The following is a 17,461-nucleotide window of genomic DNA, read 5'->3' as shown; positions in this document are numbered from 1 at the left end:
AAGTTTATTGTGAAAATATATTCAGTGATTCATCTAATGATACTAATTATACATCATAAATATTAATAATATATATATATATATATATTTAGTCAAAATTGAGACGGTCTGACTTCTCGGGAAATGGGAATGTCATTCTTTGTGGGATGGAGGGATTACAACATGTAGGAATATAATTTCAGCATCTTGCGCCCATCATATGGTTGTATATCTAGCATTAACAACATATATATCCTCTCCTTTTCTCGCATGTATGTATATCTCTTCTGCATCATCATGAAAATTCCAACGTGGCAGTAGTATTAATCACCTCGTCAGCACTAGCTAGATAAGTACGCAGGTTACATACAGTTTAATTACCAAGCTAACAGTGTAGTAACAACACCATATGCATGCTGCGCAAAACTAAACACGTACGACGGAGACGTGTACTCGTGTCATTACACGTAGACTCATATACCATCACTGAAGACAAGCTAGCTAGCCACTGCTGTTGGAGGCGAGCGCGATGATGTCGAGCGCGACGGAGCAGAGCTGCCTGAGCGTCTCCTCCCTCGCCGCCAGCTCCGGCGGGTACTGTGCGGACCTTAGCCGCCGGAACAGCGCCTTGCACACCTGCGGGTACTCGGCGGCGGCGCTCACGTGCACAGACGCGAAGTCATAGTCCTGCTGCGCGATGGAGTCGCCGGCGGCGGCCAGCGCGTCCCGGGCCTTGCCGTACTTGGCGGCACACGTGCGGAGCAGCGCCGTGGCGGCGGTGGCCGGGGCCGCCTGCGCGTTGGACGACGACGTGGCGGTGCCGTTGGCGAGCGCCGCGGCCGTGGCGGCGCCGCCCGAGGCGTTGGCGGCCGCCGCGGACACGGCGATGGTGGAGAGCCCGCGGACGTCCGCCGTGGCGCTGGACGGGTCGGCGCCCAGCGCGGACACGCACAGGTCGTAGTAGGCCGTGGAGTTGCAGGTGCTGCGTACTAGCTCCGCCGTGGTTGGTTGAGGAGGTGACGAGTGCTTGGTGGTGCCGTGGCCGGCGTGGCCGTGGTGCTGCACGGCCGTCGGGCCGGAGCGAGAGCCAAGGGCGCTGAAAGGGAGCAGGGCCAACAGGATAAGCACCACCATTGCCATGTTATGATGATGATGATGATGAGCTTGATCTTTTCTAGTTTGTGTGTGAGAAGACTCTGATGATGACTACTGATGAGGTTGTATTATATATATGGGAAGCTTCTGTATGTGTGTTTTTCAATTCTCTTTGGTATATATGGCTAGCGTCGATTGGATGAGAAGATGATGATGAGTTGTGGGTTTGTGTTGGAGAGCAGGGAGGGAGGGTTTTTATAGGAGGTGAGGATTGTTGGCTGTCAATGTTGACTCCAACAATGCAATGCAATGCAAGTGGAGCGGAGGAGTCCACCATGACCACCATGCCGTGTACACTTTCTTCACTCCCTTAGTGCCTAACCAGCTACTATATATACTAGCTAGCTTTTTTATATTATTAGACAAAATCTTAGTTAGGATATGATATAGTATATAGGTTCTCTCTACTAATTATATATACTGTTTCCCGGCCTACACCTCTGGCAATGGAAATGGAAAATTTATCTGATTATGCGTGCTTACTATATATTCATGAATTATTAATAATACTATGACTATACGTTATTACGCCATGCATGGCCCGGGACTTATTTCAATTCAGAAGGCAAGCAACAAATTGAAAATTAAAGTGGTATATTTATATACAGTGATGGATATATAGAAAGAAGTATATTACTAGTATATGATAAGTACGTACTCCATATATATATACCATGTCGAGGTTTCACGCTTGCAGAGATTATATATAATTGCAATGCACACCACTAAGAAAATAAATGAAATGAAAAGACAACCGTACCTTTTGGCAAGCAAGGTCAAGTTGCTCTCAACAAGCATTAGGCATCATCTATCCGTCCACTGTTACTTGACAATGTCAGGGCACTTTAATTTGTTCTCACGCACGTACAGTATGCTACTACTCCATAGTTTTTTCTTTCTCTCTTTCTTTCTTTCTTCCAGATCATTATTGCTAATACACTACAAGTCCGTGTTTCTCGTGTGGATGTGCCTCCTAAGTTAATCAACAATGATAGTATAGTATAAGCTAGCGCTTAGTAGCACGTTCAATATAATTACCTCTCCACTTAAGCTGAATTAGCACTAGTGCTTAGTCCATGATAGCCTATTTATTTGCGTGCCCCCTAGCCAATCAACTACAGTAGAGATGCACAAATCTAAAACGAAGCCCTGTTCGCTTGAACTTATCAGCCGACTTATCAGCTAGAATCTACAATATTTTTCTCTCATAACAAAACAGCTTTAGTCAGCTTATCAGCCGGCTTATGTATCAGCTAGAAGATGTTGCGCGTCGTGCGAGCTGTTGCCCCCTGGTATTTGGAGGAAAATCGATCGATTGAGATGTTCTTCATCGAGACGTATCCATATGCAAGCATCCAAACTCATGTACTTCCTGTATGGTTTTCTAGCTAATCGGTTAGAAATAAAATAAAATAAAAACTACCACTCTCTGTCCTAAATTATAGATCGTTTGGACTTTTGTAGGTATATGATTTTTGCAATACATCTAGATATACGATATGTCTAGATATATAATAAAAATTGTGTATCTCGAAATGTTAAAAACGATCTATCAATGGGAATGGATATAGTATATTACATGAATTCAAAAGGACCATGACTCTCTCACTGCTGGACCGTAACCACGGCTACCCACAAGATCGAACTGTCACTGCTGGATTTCTTCCGGTCTTTGTTAGCTTGACCGAGCACGCATCACCATGTACATACGCCCAAGAGAGCCGCTGACACTACTGGTTTCCTACCTGCTTTCACTATTGGTCGGTCAATGCTCATCGACTCATCACTGATTTCATAAATATCGTGTGTAGGTATGTAGGAGTAGTACTTTGACTATTGCATGCATATGCTTGACACTAGGAGGAAGAGATCTCCGTTGCTTTTGCATCGGACTTTATTTAGCTTTTGGATGGGTCATGCATGCCGCAGTGTAGTAGTGGCAGTGGAGCGGACAAACGAATAGTATATATATGGTGTATGTAGTGCAAATGAAACGCGTATGACGACGACGAGACATAGATGCGCATCCTCCTCCTCCCTCTGTCCAAGAAAACACGAAAGTATAGTGCCAGAAAAAGTACTTCCTATTTAACCAAGTTTTTAAGTAAATAGTATTCATATTTATAACTTCAAATCAATTTGTTATGAAAATACATTTTTTAATTAATATAATGATATTTATTTGATATCATAAATATTGATTCTTTTTATCTATAATTAGTCAAACTTAAGATACTAAAACGTGACACTGTTCTATAATCGCATGTTTTCTAAATCCGGTAGGGTTCTCATCAAACATAATATAAATCTATCCGGCAGTGGCAGTGCAACTCTGAACAAACGAAATCTCTCGAAATCCGTAGCTGCTTCTGCACACCTATACTCGATCGATCTTTGTGACAAAGCATGTATATACGCACCCTTATCTTTTATGATGATGATAATCTAGAAACATAGGATCAATTGTACAATTTTCTTTTTAATCGTCGATAGATTACACCACATAAAACCTAACTAACTAATTAAATTTAAAATGTATATAATTTCTTTATTAATTAGCTAGCAAATAGTTATATCATGCCTAACCTGTTCAAGCATTTGGTAAAACCAAAAAAACCGGCCTGAGACCGACCTAAGCACGGCATCGGCTCAACTGTTTTAGTCAAGGCCTTATTTGGATGTTGTCGGATTCACCTCAATCCACATGTGTTGGGGTGTACTGGGGTGAAATTTAGTTCAAGTTCCACTCCATCCACCCTAACATATATGGATTGACGTGAATCCGATTACATTTAAAAAAGGTTTCACTTGGACATGCGGATTGATGTGAATCCAATTATATCCAAACAAGGCCTCACTTGGTTTGTTCTCCTTTATTTTTTTCATTTGATAAATCTACATGATTACGTGACACCATTTGCTTCCTGCACTTTATTTTTCACCTGAAGATAGCACATGTAAATTTAATTAGACCCATAGCGCTATCTTTTTCAGGTGGTCTATATACGCATGCAGACAGCTAGGGAGAATATACATGTGTGTAGTGAGTGAGTGCACATATATTTGCGTGTTGGCCACTCATATTTTTCCTCTCGGACTCAGCACCTTTTCTTGCCCTTTTTTTGCTCTTTTTTACAGCATCTATCTATCTTAGTATCTTATCGCAGTAGATGGTGCGCCCATTATCTGCTGATTAGTGTGCAACTACATCATTTTTTGTGTGTGTTTGTCGACAATAATAATATATGATTCATATATTATTTTTTTCAGACGATGTAGGAGTAGATTATAGTGCCTGTATACTTCCTACTTGGTGAAGCTATTACTCGTGTGTGCACCCATTACGTGGCTGGTTAAGCATGGTTAGTGTGCATGCATCAGTTTTATTTGACGACAATTCCTTTTTCGTCTTTTTCAAACAGGATAAATTATACTATTATAGTGATGAAATGACGCCAGTGAAGCTCTTTTGCTAGGTGATGATCGAAGTCTAGCTACCAGGATGTATATATCCGTCCATCCTCTAGCAGTCCACTTGTGTACTGGCCCGGAAAGTGCAGCATTAGTATATATATCTAGCAAAAATGTGATCTTATAGACAATATCTAGTGCCACTTTAATCTGTTTCATCACCTCAAATTAAAAAGAAGAAACCACAATGATTTTTCTCCCTTGATGGAACAAGAAATTTAATTGTAATCACGCGTCCGAATTACCTTATTATGATATGCTCAGCTTGAATTTAGGTGTCTTTCTTGTTGATCTAAATCAAGAATGCCGATGTTGAATGACAAGCTCCGGCTTGCAAATAAAACTGAAAAAGAAAAGAAAGTTCATATAATGCCAAACAATGAACTTAATCTTAGATTTTGTTTGGTTGCACTACAATCCACTCCAATCTCATCCACACAAGCCCTTAAAGAGATTCCGGGTCGTTCTGGAATAACCGTTATATTAGGGAGCTGAGCTCCGGACTAGCAATTTCATGAGTGGTAAACCAAGTAACCAAAAAGTAGTGAAAGAGGAAAATCCTTCTAAATTGTTGACTCGATTTCAGCTCGCTATACACCCTTTTCTCAAGCAACTTTCTTTTGGTTAATTCAGTTATTCAAGAGTAAGAACCGAACTTTCTTTTGTTTTTCACGTTCCTTGCTATCTGGAACCAAAATTTTCCATTCCATTTTTTTGTCTTTAGTTTTAATTCTTTCGGCTAACGAAGCGACTAGCGCCCGGACGTCCGCGGCGTCCGTCCAGACGCTGCTCCCATGCCCACGCCAACGCATGCCTAGGCCTGTGCCCAATGCACGCCCTGCGCCACGCCCATCCCCACTCCGGAGGCAGCGTCTGTCCGGATGGAGCTTCCCGCGCCTGCTCTCGACGCACGCAACATGGAGGCCTGCGTCCCATCCCGCCTCATGCACCACGCCCGCGCCCATCCTGCTCCACATCCTAGCCGATCCTCCGCGGCATCCCGTCCCTGCCGCTCTCATGTGTGCGGCCTCGATCTTCGCCACACCAGAGAGCCGCAACAGTTGAACCACTGAGGGTTAGGCTTCCTCCACACTTACATCCACATCTACTTTTGCAACACTTAGATAAAACAATTGCAACATATGTCTGAAACAGATGAAACATTCGTAACATACACTTGCAACATAATCATTTGAAGCATATGCAACATCCAGATAAAACAATAGTATGAGAACAGATGAAACACTTGAAGCATGCTATTAAAATATGCGTGTATAGCCATAGCAACATATGCAACATACAGATCTACTTTTGCAACATTCAAATAAAACACTTGCAACATAAGTAAGTCTGAAAACATCTGAAACATACGCTTCAAGCATGCTTATATAACCATAGCAATATATGCAAATACTTAAAATATACGTCTAAAACAACTAAAATACTTAAAACATAGGCATGCAACATGTCTACCTAGTGGGAAAGTAGGATAGCAAATGTCTCCCTTTCCTACCGATGGCACAACGTGGGTGGAGGTGCAGGCGCAGGCCTCCTTTCCTTTCGTGAAGGGCGAAGTGGACGAGGGCATGGGCGGAGCGAGCAACGGCGCGCGGGCCGGTAAGGCGCGTGGGCGCACGAACCCAGCGTCGCAAGCGGGGCGCAGAGCGGTCCGTCCGGCATTATCCTTCGGTTAATTATGCCTGGGTACTACTAGGGTACTTGCAGAACTTCACCATGTTCGCTTGTTGGTTTCAGTCAGGCTTATTCAACCAGCCAACAGTGTTTTTCTCTCACAACAAACCAGCACCAGTCAGCCTAAACCAGCCCAGAAACCAACCAGCGAACACGCCGCTTATCGATCCGTGTTTAACAGTATTGGGCCAGCCAACGAATCGCGTCCAATCTTGACGAAATCCACTCCACTGCCCGCCCAACCCACGCACATGCAGAAACTGGGCCGCAATTTAGCCTACTCAAAATTCGGCCCAGACCTCGCTGGCAGTGCTAGAAGAGCGCGGCGACGGAGTGAGAGGTGCGCGCGCAATCCCCCTCCGTTTTCCCGCCGCTGGCTTTCCCTTTCCCCCAAAATCCAAACCCTAGAGAGAGTGAGAGATTGGAAGCGAAGGCAGCGGACTAGCGGAGGAGGAATCCGTCGAGGAGGAACGCCCGATCGGCGGAGCCCATCCAGCACTCCACAAGATGCGGGGCGGGACGCTGCAGATCAACTGGCACGACCAGCAGCCGGTGCTCAGCCTCGACTTCCACCCCGCCTCCCGCCGCCTTGCCACCGCCGGCGCCGACCACGATATCAAGGTTGGTTGCCCCCGCCTCCTCTCCTCTATCGACATTGCCTTGCTTCTTCGAGACTCTCCCCCTTCCCCATTTCGGCGGCGGCGTTCCGTGACCGGTTCGGGATTGCAGATCTGGGAGGTAGCGTCGGATGGCTCGGACGACAAGCTCCCCACCGCCACCTTCAAGTACGCCCTCGTCCCCAATAACACCGCCCACAGCTCCGCGGTCAACGTCCTCCGCTTCTCCCCTTCAGGTACACTCATTTCTGATTTTCTGTTCTGTCCCTTTGAGCCTGTACAAACAGAGATATGTAATGTCTCTTCCAGTCTTTGCGCATATGTAATGTAACTAACTGACTCTCTTTCCCACCTTGGTTTCCTGCAGGGGAGTATCTCGCCTCCGGTGCTGACGGTATGCTCAATTTGGCATCTAGGATTATTTTTTTTGACGGTCATGGCATCTAGGATTATATGTCAAGTCATAATTGGTTTTGCCAACCATCCTAAAATGCAATTAGTTTTTTGCCAACCATCCTAAAATGGAATTATTTTAGCCAATATTTGATTATTCGTTGCACCGGAACAACTGAATTCATAATGTGAAGCTATCTGTATTTATAGCTCAATTATCAGATGGTTTCGTGTGTCCACGTGCGATGAATTGTCGTGTTTCGTGATATGCAGGTGGCGGCATCATCCTCTGGAAATTTCATCCCACTGATGATGGTGAGGCATGGAAAATCCACAAGACGTTACTGTGAGTTCTGCTCACTGAAACAGAAACTTCCTTTTCCGCAAACCGGCCCGCTTCTTTGGAAGCTTGCTAAATGGTAACAGCCTTCTTTGTTTTATTCACAGATTCCATCACAAGGATGTTCTTGACCTTCAGTGGTCGCATGACAGTGCATTCCTTGTTTCTGCATCAGTTGACAACACTTGCATAATTTGGGAAGCTAGTAAAGGTGACTCCCGCTACAGTATGGAATCCGTTATTTGCCGCAGCATGAGTTCTGTACTATCTTGTGTGATTGATATCTGATGGTTTTCTCAGGCACGGTGCACCAAAAGTTAGAGGGGCATCTGCATTATGTTCAGGGTGTGGCGTGGGATCCTTTGGGCCAGTATATTGCTTCACTGAGTTCTGACAGAACCTGTAAAATATATGCAAATAAGCCTCAGGGCAAATCCAAGAACGCGGAGAGGTTGAACTTTGTTTGCCAGCATACACTAGTGAAGGTAGAATATCAGAATCATGATGAATCTAAGGTGGGTTTTGCTCTTCCCTCATTGCTACAGCATTTGGATGCAAACTGAGTTTTAACAGAGCAATAATATAATCCTTTGTCTTGCAGCCACCAATTAAATCTCATTTGTTTCATGATGAGACACTGCCATCTTTCTTCCGGAGGTTGGCATGGTCACCTGATGGATCTTTTCTAGTATTGCCAGCAGGTATATGTTGTTTTTGCATTAGTGTTTAGTGATAGCTCAGCTCACGTTTCTTAAGCTTGAAATTGTGTTCACTGGTTGCATGTTATTTAGTCTATTTTTAGCAAATTCTCTATCATCATAACCCCCCTAAATAGCTTTTTTTCTATCTTTATCAGGCCTTTCTAAACACAATTCCGAATTGGTTAATACTGCTTATATAATGTCCAGGCGTGACCTCTCAAGGTAGCACATCTGTTACTTGAAGCAACCAATGTGTTTACCAGTTCTTGACATATAAACAAGGGGACCAATCTGGTCAAACTCAACATTTCAACTAATACTTAAAATAAGATAATATGGTACTTGGACCATCAGAGAGTCGTTTCTGCTACATCTCTTTTTTCAATGTAAGGTTAATTTACTGCACCTAAAAGTAAGTAATAAGTGAAAACTTTAAGTCCTAAATTTTAGAAGGTAATCGCATTTGATTGCTTAGTTGCCACAGGGTGCTGAATCTTACTTTCTATTGTGTATGTACTAAATTTCTGATGAGATGCTACAGAAATTTGGCATTTTAGTTAAGGTTATCATGATGTATTCCATGTTTTGGGCCGGAAGCACATACTCTAGCATATAACTCTGAGTGTACATGTAGTTCCATTGCTCTTTAGGTTACTGACTGTATTTGGCACTGCAGGCCTGCAATACAACTCCCTGGGGCCAGTAAAGCTATAGTAGCAGTACGCTTCTGCCCTGTGCTATTCAAACCACGTGGTTCTAACCCAGGTAGCTCAATTTATGGCAACTTTACTTTGCTTTGAGGTCCTCAAAAGTTCTACTTCTCTTTTTACAATGAATCTGAATCACATTTATATTTTGCAGATGGTCTCTTCAAGCTTCCTTATAGAGTTGTTTTTGCTGTTGCTACTTTGAACTCTCTGTATGTCTATGATACAGAAAGTGTTCCTCCAATTCTAGTCCATGCTGGTCTACACTATGCTGCCATTACCGATATTGCATGGTGGGTACTTATACAGTTTTGCTTTGTAGTCTTCCAATTGAGCTTTGCATATCTACTGGTGCAAGTAATTCATCTTTGCAATCTATTTGTGTCAGGTCTTCTGATGCTAAGTACATGGCAGTGTCATCACGGGATGGCTACTGTACTATAATAGAGTTTGAGAATGAGGAACTGGGAGAGCCTCACATCCTCCCTGGTATCTCTCCATTCCGTTCATCTTTCCGTAGCATTATTTATTTTCTTCGTGGGTTGTTGCGTACTTGCATGTTGAAAATTGTGTTCCTGCTTGGAACATTCCATTCATCGTCAGTGTACATCATGGTGAATTTCTCAGCAGTTTTAGGATTCAATACTGAATCATATGACAATCACAATGCCCAACTGTAATTAAAAAAAGGGCATACCCAGTGCATAGAGCTCCCGCTCTGTGCGGGGTCTGGGAAAGGGTGTCAGTGGCAAGCCTTACCCTCGCCTGTGTAATGCGAGGAGACCGCGACTCGAACCCGGGACCTTCCGGTCACAGGCAGTAAGACTCTACCGCTTGCACCAGGCTCGCCCTTCAATGCCCAACTGTAATTAATATATAAAAATTAGCAATGGGCAACTAGAATGGTACTACCTCCGTTCCAAATTATAAGCTGTTTTGGTTTTTCTAGATACAAGCTTTTGCTATGTATCTAGACATGGGTGCCTGACATACCACTAGGTTACATGTATCACCTTTGTGTAATTGTCTGAGACCACTAGAGCTTCCTTTGTCTATAAATCCTTAGGTTCCATGAAGCTAATAAGAACGATACGCAAGTGATGTATTGATATGTAAGATCATCCCCTCAGATCCGTTGCATATGTTTTGTAGTTCTGTGTATCAAACCTTATACAATCTGTAATGAAGCTAATAAAAATGATTCACAAGTGATCTATTGGTATGTAGGATGATCTTTTTAGATGGGATGCATATGTTTGGTAGTTCAGCATATCAAACCTTAACCTTACACTGTATTGTCCCTTTTTCCCCCCATCTGATGTGATTTTCTGGAAGACACTCTTCTAACATGGCCCAACTTTGGATAAATCTCTAGGATCAAAGGAAGTTGCTAAAGGGAATTTGACACCTGAGATCAAGAAGCCTGTATCTTTAGATAGCATGAAGGTTGACAATAGTGCCAGCAAGCTTAAGATGGAAGCCAGCCCTGTGGCTGTAGGAGTTAGACCACCACTGCTGCCAACCGAGAACATCACAAGTAAGTCTAATATAAGAAATGAATTACTGCATTTGCAATTAAGTAGGTAGCTGAAGCAGTTTGATCTTATATTGTTATCGCAAGTATCGCATCTTAGTTTTATAGGTGATCTTTAAAGAAATCCCGTCTGCCTATATTCTCCTTCTGATCTACACCTAGTGCTTGTTTAGTTGGCGAAATTTTTGGCGAAATGGTACCGTAGCACTTTTGTTGTTATTTGACAATTAGTGTCCAATCATAGTCTAATTAGGCTTAAAAGATTCGTCTCGTGAATTTCGTCTAAACTGTGTAATTAGTTTTATTTTTTATTTATATTTAATGCTTCATGTATGCGTCCAAAGATTCGATGTGACGGGGAATCTTGAAAAATTTTGGGAACTAAACACTACCCTAAAGATTGGGATTCTGACACATAGGTGCTTATTTCCTTCTGACACATGGGGGCATTAATATGGACAGATATGCTGTGTTAACGACCATCAATGAAATAAGCACCGTCTTTGTGTTGTGTCTATTCAAATGTTATAAGTAACATGGCAGCTACTAAAGAACCTCACTGCCAGAAATCTTAAATTTCGTCAGAATTTTTTCACATAAATTGCTCACTTAAAATTTGATCTACAGTACAGTAACAGTCCTTCCAATCAAATGGCTCTCTGATGCCCTTGCTCCAATCATGCGGAAGAAATCATTCTTATCGAGTAGCTATGCATACCCATGTTGGACCATATTATTTGCAATCTTTATCCTATGCATTTTCTTTAAGGCACTAACAAGAATCAACTCTTGAAAAATCAGGAACAGGGGAGCTTGCTGAAGGAAATGTGGCCTGTGAAAACAAGAAGCCGGTAACAGTAGACAGTATGGAAGTAGATGTCGATGATAACAAAGTCAAGGAGGCAACCATTCCTGTGGTGTCTGAAGTGACACCGCCACCAGTACCGACAAAGAATAGCGCATCGAGTAAGCCTGCTAAGAGGCGAATTACTCCTATCGCAATCAACTAAGTAGCTGAAGCAGTTAGGATTATGATGTGTTATGTAGTGATGACAAGTACTGGATATTATGTTTAGGCTACCCTGGAAAGTCGTTTGTGCTGCCGTGTTCACCTTCTGCCCGAGTCCCATAGATTGTCTTCCTGCTCTTGGCCCAATTGGGGACAATGTGAACAGAAAGGCTGTGTGTATGAGCACACATTGTTATGAGGCAACATGCAGCCACTAACCGTCATCTCACACAGTGGGGTTCAGTGAAATTTCTGAGGAAATTGTTAAACACAACCTGCTCATATACAAATGCTGGCATGTAATTACACATTGAATCCAATCAGATGGGTCTGTGACGCCCTTATTTTTTTCACATGAAAAAACATAGACTCATATCAAAATACTCAAATGCATGCGAGGGTAGTATGTATATGTGTGTATGGGTATGATAATTGCCCCAAGTTGAAGGGCCTTCAGTGTAGGCAGAACAGTTGAATATATGGCATGATCATCATCTTAGGATTTGCTTATGCGTGCCTTGGATTTTTCATACTCTTCTTCGTTCTCGCCGGCCTCTTCAAATCTGATATCTTCATCTTCTGAAAGGACCTCAATCTTTTCCCCATGCGGCCCAAGTATGATCTTCTCGTCGACATGCTTGTGCTTTGTGACGTTGATGAGCTCTGTCTTCTCTTCTCCGCCCTCATGTTTCTTGTGCCAGGTCCAAGGGAGGTGGTGATGCGCCGTCGTCTTACCAGTTGCTGCGGTGCTCGAGGACTCACCAATGGCGTCCTGCTTCTTGACCGCCTCTTGGAACTTGACGTCCTCGTCTACTGACAGCCTGACGACGTTGGCACCCCCGGGGCCCGGCATGGTCTCCTTGTGGACATGAACATGGTCGCTGAAGTTGAGCACCTCAGCCTTGGTCTCTGTCTTCCTCCCCCTCTTCTTGTGCCAGCAGAGGAGCGCGGCGAGGCATGCCAGCAGCAGCAGGCCGCCCAGTGAGACGAACACCACGATGATGACAATGTGGTGCGGAGGGCTAGGCGGAGGTGGCACGGGCGCTGGCGGAGGCTGGATATGTGGCGGGGGCGGCGCGAGCGGGCGAGGCGGCGGTGGGGCTTGAGGACGAGGAGTTGGTGGCGGCGGTGGGCGAATAGGCGGTGACGGTGGTGGCGGCGGGGGCTGGGTGGGAGGTGGGGGAGCACGGCGTGGTGGAGGCGGCGGCATTGTAGGCGGCGGAGGAGCGCGGCGTGGTGGCGGTGGTGGCAGAGCCGGTGGCGGGGGAACGCTCCGTGGAGGTGGTGGTGGTAGGGTGGGTGGCGGTGGAGCACGTCGTGGCGGTGGAGGCTGAGGCGGCGGTGGAGCACGCTGTGGCGGTGGTGGGGCTCGCATCGGCGGCGGGAAGCGTTGTGGGGGCGGCGGGGCTTGTGGCCGTGGTTGCGGCGGTGGCCTTGGAAAGTAAGGGCTTGGAGGGAAGTAGGGGAAGCCCAGTCCTGGAGGGCTAGGGTTGAACGCCATTGCTGCTAGCTGGATCAGAGGAGAGCTGGGAGCTGGGCGCAACTGTGCTGCTGTAGTGAGGTGAGGCGAGTGAGCTGTGGTGGTGATCATGTAGCACGTATTTATATGTCCAGTGGCTTTTTGGAGGGAAGAGCGTGAAGGTTTGAGTTGCAAGTGACTTGGCTCCTCTGCTACGGTTTCGGCTGGGTTTGCATCGCTTCTAAACAATGCGTACCTTAGCACCCAAAGAAGCCCCCCATGTAGCTGTCTGCCTCCAGTCTATATGAACGAGACACTGACACCTAGTAGCCAGTCTCCATCTTCCTTTTGGACATCATGGTCTACAGCACTACTAGCTAGTTAATTCCTTCCTTGATCCTCAATGAAACAGACGTTTTTCGTTTGGAATGGCGTTGCATATGGATCACACGTACACTGACACACGCATAATCTTGGCCTCGGCAATGCAAAAAATGCAATGCATGGTGCTTCTTGTGCAGCTTGTGCTTCAGTTTCTGCAATGCTTTTGAGTGAAGCACACAGGTGGCCTGGCCTTGGCTCGAGGAAGAGGACGGCGACGGCCGGCCATGCTTGCTTTCGGCCGGTCGCATGGAGACGCGCGGTGCCAAGGGAGATGCTGCCATTCTAGCTGGGGATGGCTTGTAAGCAAATGGCACCGTGCTTGAGTGTGTTGTAAGGTACGGATGCATTCCATCACCGTCTAGTCTTGCTATCATATCATGCAAAAGATATGTGCAGCAGCTGCCAAGTCTTTGCAAATCTTCGATGATCATTTCGCACCAATTATATACTATATATATATTCCATTGGTTCATCATCATATATACAGCCAGCAAAAAGATGTCCATTTAATTTCTTTTACTATACACAGAAAAATACAGAGCGCTCTAAACGAAACGGAGACATTGTAAAAATATACGTCTGATGGATGATGGGTATTGTTATAGCCCAAGAGACCAATGTGGGGCCCGGTTAGAATTTGGGCCGATGAATTGGAATGGGCCGTCCTCATATCCTACCCTGCCCAGCCCAATAGAATTGAAAAAAGAAGCCCACGGTGCAAAAGCCTCACACAGACAATGCACCCCGTGTCCTGATATCCTACCCTGTCCGGCCTTACAGAACTGTCTGCTCTACTAGAAATCTATCTAGTAGACTAATAACAGATCCCAAGGACAGAAACACCTGAAGAGAAACACACTTTCTCTATAAAAAAAAAGAGCAACACTAAAGTCTGGGATGGACATACACACTTCCGATGCACACCATGGGCGATGTTTTAGTGCTGGTACGATAGCATCCGTGAGATGGAGCTTGCTAGCTCTAGACAAGTCCACCGTTAATGAGGCCTCCAAAAGAGGAAGTACCATGTTACCAGTAGTCCCTAGGCAAAAGCCAGTCAGCTTGTTCGCTGGTTGGTGCTGGTGCTGGTTTGGGCTGGCTGGTGCTGGTTTTTTGTGAGAGAAAAACACTGTTAATGCAAGTCTCCATGTTAATGCAAGTATGGATGAGAGTTTAAAGAACACCGCCAATGCAAGTCTCCAAATTCAGGGGGAAAGAAATTAGTGGGGATGATCTCCATGAAGCAGCCATGGCCCATGGGCACCTTTTGTGGATCACGACACGTGTCCATACTCATGCATCCCATGCATGGGATAGTTATATTGTTTTCAATTATTCCTTCTAAATTTAATTAACAGTCCCATGCGTTAGAAGTTAGATGCATGTGCATGGACACATGTTGTGAATCTAGTAGTGCCCACAGTTGATTTATAGAGACAGTCTCTACTATTTTTTTTTTCCAAATTCAAGGTCCAAACCCTGATATGTAGAAAGAAAGGTGGCTTTCTAGTTCCCCACTGAAGGACTATAGGAAAGGTAAAATGCCTTTGTGTTATGTCACAACAGGACAAGATGTGTATAGCATCTCTGCCGAGCTTCCTTCGGCGCTGCCAGTCCAGAGATTCGACTAGCCACTGCTCTATCTGTCCATAAAAGAATGCAACTACAGATAGTATGTCAGTAAAAGTAGTTCATGTTTAACTTAATTTCTAGTGAATATTATTCATATTTACTGCTTCAAAATAATTTATTATTAAAATATATTTCATAATTAATCTAATGATATTTATTTGATATCATAAATAGTAATATTTTTTATCTATAATTGATCGAACTTACTAAATTATGATACTATGCTAGAATTGTATTCTTTCGGTGGACAGGAGGAAGTACTTGTGCTGTTCAGAGTTTCAGAGCCGGCCCTCCTGCTGGGCTCCTCTCTCTGCTGGTACATCCCAAAGTCGATCTCAGGACACCAAAAGGCACATCCAGGCCATGTTTAGATTGTAAAAAATTTCAACCTGATGAATAGTAGTATTTTCGTCTTATTTGGTAAATATTATCCAATCGTGGACCAACTAAGCTCAAAAGATTCATCTCGTGATTTCCAACTAAACTGTGCAATTAGTTATTTTTTTTACCTACATTTAATGCTCCATACAAGTGGCTAAAAATTGATGTGATAGAGAGAGTGAAAAAACTTGGAATTTAGAGGTGATCTAAACAAGGCCCCCATATATATATATATATATATATATATATATATGCATATGGTATCATGGTACACATATGCTGCATCGAGCCATCAACATCACACACACCATCTCTTTCTCCCCCTCGGTTGGCATGGCCTGCATGCAGCATGGCAATATGGCACGCAGTGTATGGGATTATGGGCTGCTAGCTGCTGAATGCAGCAAACTAAAGCCGACCAGCTGGGGAAAAAGGCCGTTAGTACACAACTATACTTATTGGAAGGAGCTGCATGCACTACTGCAGAAATGCATGGCATGGAATGCACTGCTGCTCCTGGTGGTGTGCTATGCTACAGTGACCTGCACATGAGCAGCACAAAGAAAATGAGGCATGTCCTTGGCCTCCCTTTCTGCCCATTCATTCATGGCACACACCACCCAGCCGGCCCTGTATATGATCCTTGCATTGGAGCCGCTGTTTGTATATTATTAGGCCCCGGTTGCAAAGCATGTATCACGGTTTTTTCCTGTTCATTCCTTCTGTAGGTAGGAACCAAGTTCTTGTATGGATTTTGGAATGGATGGCCACCATATCCATCCAATTGTCCATGACCATATATTTGTATGCATGCATGGGTTGATTTATTTTTCTATACGAGGTACTCTTTTTTTTGGAAAATAGAAAAGTCAAGCTTTCTATAACCGTACACAGCCAAGTTCATACAATTTTTCAGCTTAATGAATCATCACAAAAAGGGAATGAAAAGAGAACACAAACAAGAGGGAATAACCATCAGGAAATAAAGTCTATTATTAGTTACCCATTCATTGTCAACGAAATGTCAAGTGAAGTGACAGACAAGAAAAACTTTGCTCACCAAGTGGAGAATCTCGCTTGTGCCCTCAAGTTGTAGCAAAACACAAAACTATGTTGTTCATTTCGCTGAAATTTGGCTTATGCTGATGCTTATGCTGAAACGTTGTGAGAGAAAAACACTGTTCGTAGTGCAGCAGAACAGTCCGATGAAAGTAGTATGTATAAAAGAACAGTTATTTTTTTTTTCTCAAAGACAGGATCATTATGGGTGCAACATATATATAACCCAAATATATAAGAGCTGCAACCCCTGCAAAGATCAATCTTAATTCTTTCCCCCTTCCCTAACTAGTTCCCAAGAATATGAGTATAGACATAGGAGGAGGTAACCCAATAGTTATGTGGACACTTCTCCAAATAGTTTTAGCATGCTAGCAATCTAAAATTATAAGGTGTGGTTCCATTGACTCAGGCACAGTCTTCGAAATGACATTTTGACCACTGTTTTTTTATAATATATTATTTGAGGCAACATGTATTATGATATTTATTCAATCATCATATTAGTAAATGTAAGTAGTATAATTTCACCACCCGCAGCAACGTGCGGGGCGTTCTTCTAGTTCATTCTAATAGACACTGCCATATGGAACCCAATAGTCATTCTTTGTTCTTCTCTCTTCTCACTCTTATCTAATGAGTTATGCATGCCACCAGCCGAGTAGGCCACGCACAGAGAAAGAGACACCGTGGCCGTGGGTCGGGTGTCCTCCGGCCGTCGGGAGGAGTCTGCGCAAGAGGTCGCGCATCTGGATGTGGCCTAGCTAGCAGAGGCGTGCTAGGCTCAGGCGAGCATGATTCCAAACGAGGCGGGTGGTAAACGGTCGAAATCGAAAAGTAGGGGCAATAAGGGCTTGAGGGGTGAAGCTGTGGCTTCTTATTTTTGAGGGTTTAAGTAGAGACTCCGTTGGACCTGTACTTTTTAGCCTGTCCATAAATTTTGGTTTA

General features: G+C 44.1%; 3 protein-coding genes across 4 annotated transcripts; 1 reads left to right on the top strand and 2 right to left on the bottom strand.

Moving 5' to 3' along the window:
* Positions 1–245: 245 nt before the first annotated feature.
* LOC136472585 (pectinesterase inhibitor 28-like) lies at positions 246–1,286 on the bottom strand. Its single transcript, XM_066470284.1, has one exon. The coding sequence runs from the start codon at positions 1,117–1,119 to the stop codon at positions 481–483; it is 639 nt and encodes a 212-aa protein (XP_066326381.1). The 5' UTR covers positions 1,120–1,286; the 3' UTR covers positions 246–480.
* Positions 1,287–6,671: 5,385 nt separating this feature from the next.
* Positions 6,672–11,599, top strand: LOC136472583 (chromatin assembly factor 1 subunit FAS2 homolog). Of its 2 annotated transcripts, XM_066470280.1 has the most exons (13): positions 6,672–6,918; positions 7,027–7,150; positions 7,282–7,308; positions 7,581–7,653; positions 7,755–7,858; positions 7,948–8,162; positions 8,249–8,348; positions 8,504–8,570; positions 9,025–9,113; positions 9,210–9,348; positions 9,444–9,544; positions 10,431–10,592; positions 11,391–11,599. In XM_066470280.1, exons 1-13 carry the CDS (start codon positions 6,805–6,807, stop codon positions 11,597–11,599), a joined length of 1,524 nt encoding a protein of 507 aa, XP_066326377.1. In that variant the 5' UTR covers positions 6,672–6,804. The 2 variants fall into 2 exon arrangements, with proteins under 2 accessions (XP_066326377.1, XP_066326378.1); XM_066470281.1 differs by lacking the exon at positions 10,431–10,592.
* A 489-nt stretch (positions 11,600–12,088) lies between these two features.
* Positions 12,089–13,154, bottom strand: LOC136472584 (protein TRACHEARY ELEMENT DIFFERENTIATION-RELATED 7-like). Its single transcript, XM_066470282.1, has one exon. It carries the CDS (start codon positions 13,097–13,099, stop codon positions 12,095–12,097), a length of 1,005 nt encoding a protein of 334 aa, XP_066326379.1. The 5' UTR covers positions 13,100–13,154; the 3' UTR covers positions 12,089–12,094.
* Between the last annotated feature and the right edge of the window lie 4,307 nt (positions 13,155–17,461).

The sequence above is a fragment of the Miscanthus floridulus genome, chromosome 8, assembly GCF_019320115.1.
Source record: "Miscanthus floridulus cultivar M001 chromosome 8, ASM1932011v1, whole genome shotgun sequence".
In the NCBI taxonomy this organism is placed as follows: Eukaryota; Viridiplantae; Streptophyta; class Magnoliopsida; order Poales; family Poaceae; genus Miscanthus; species Miscanthus floridulus.
This window is presented reverse-complemented; position numbering and strand designations above follow the sequence as displayed.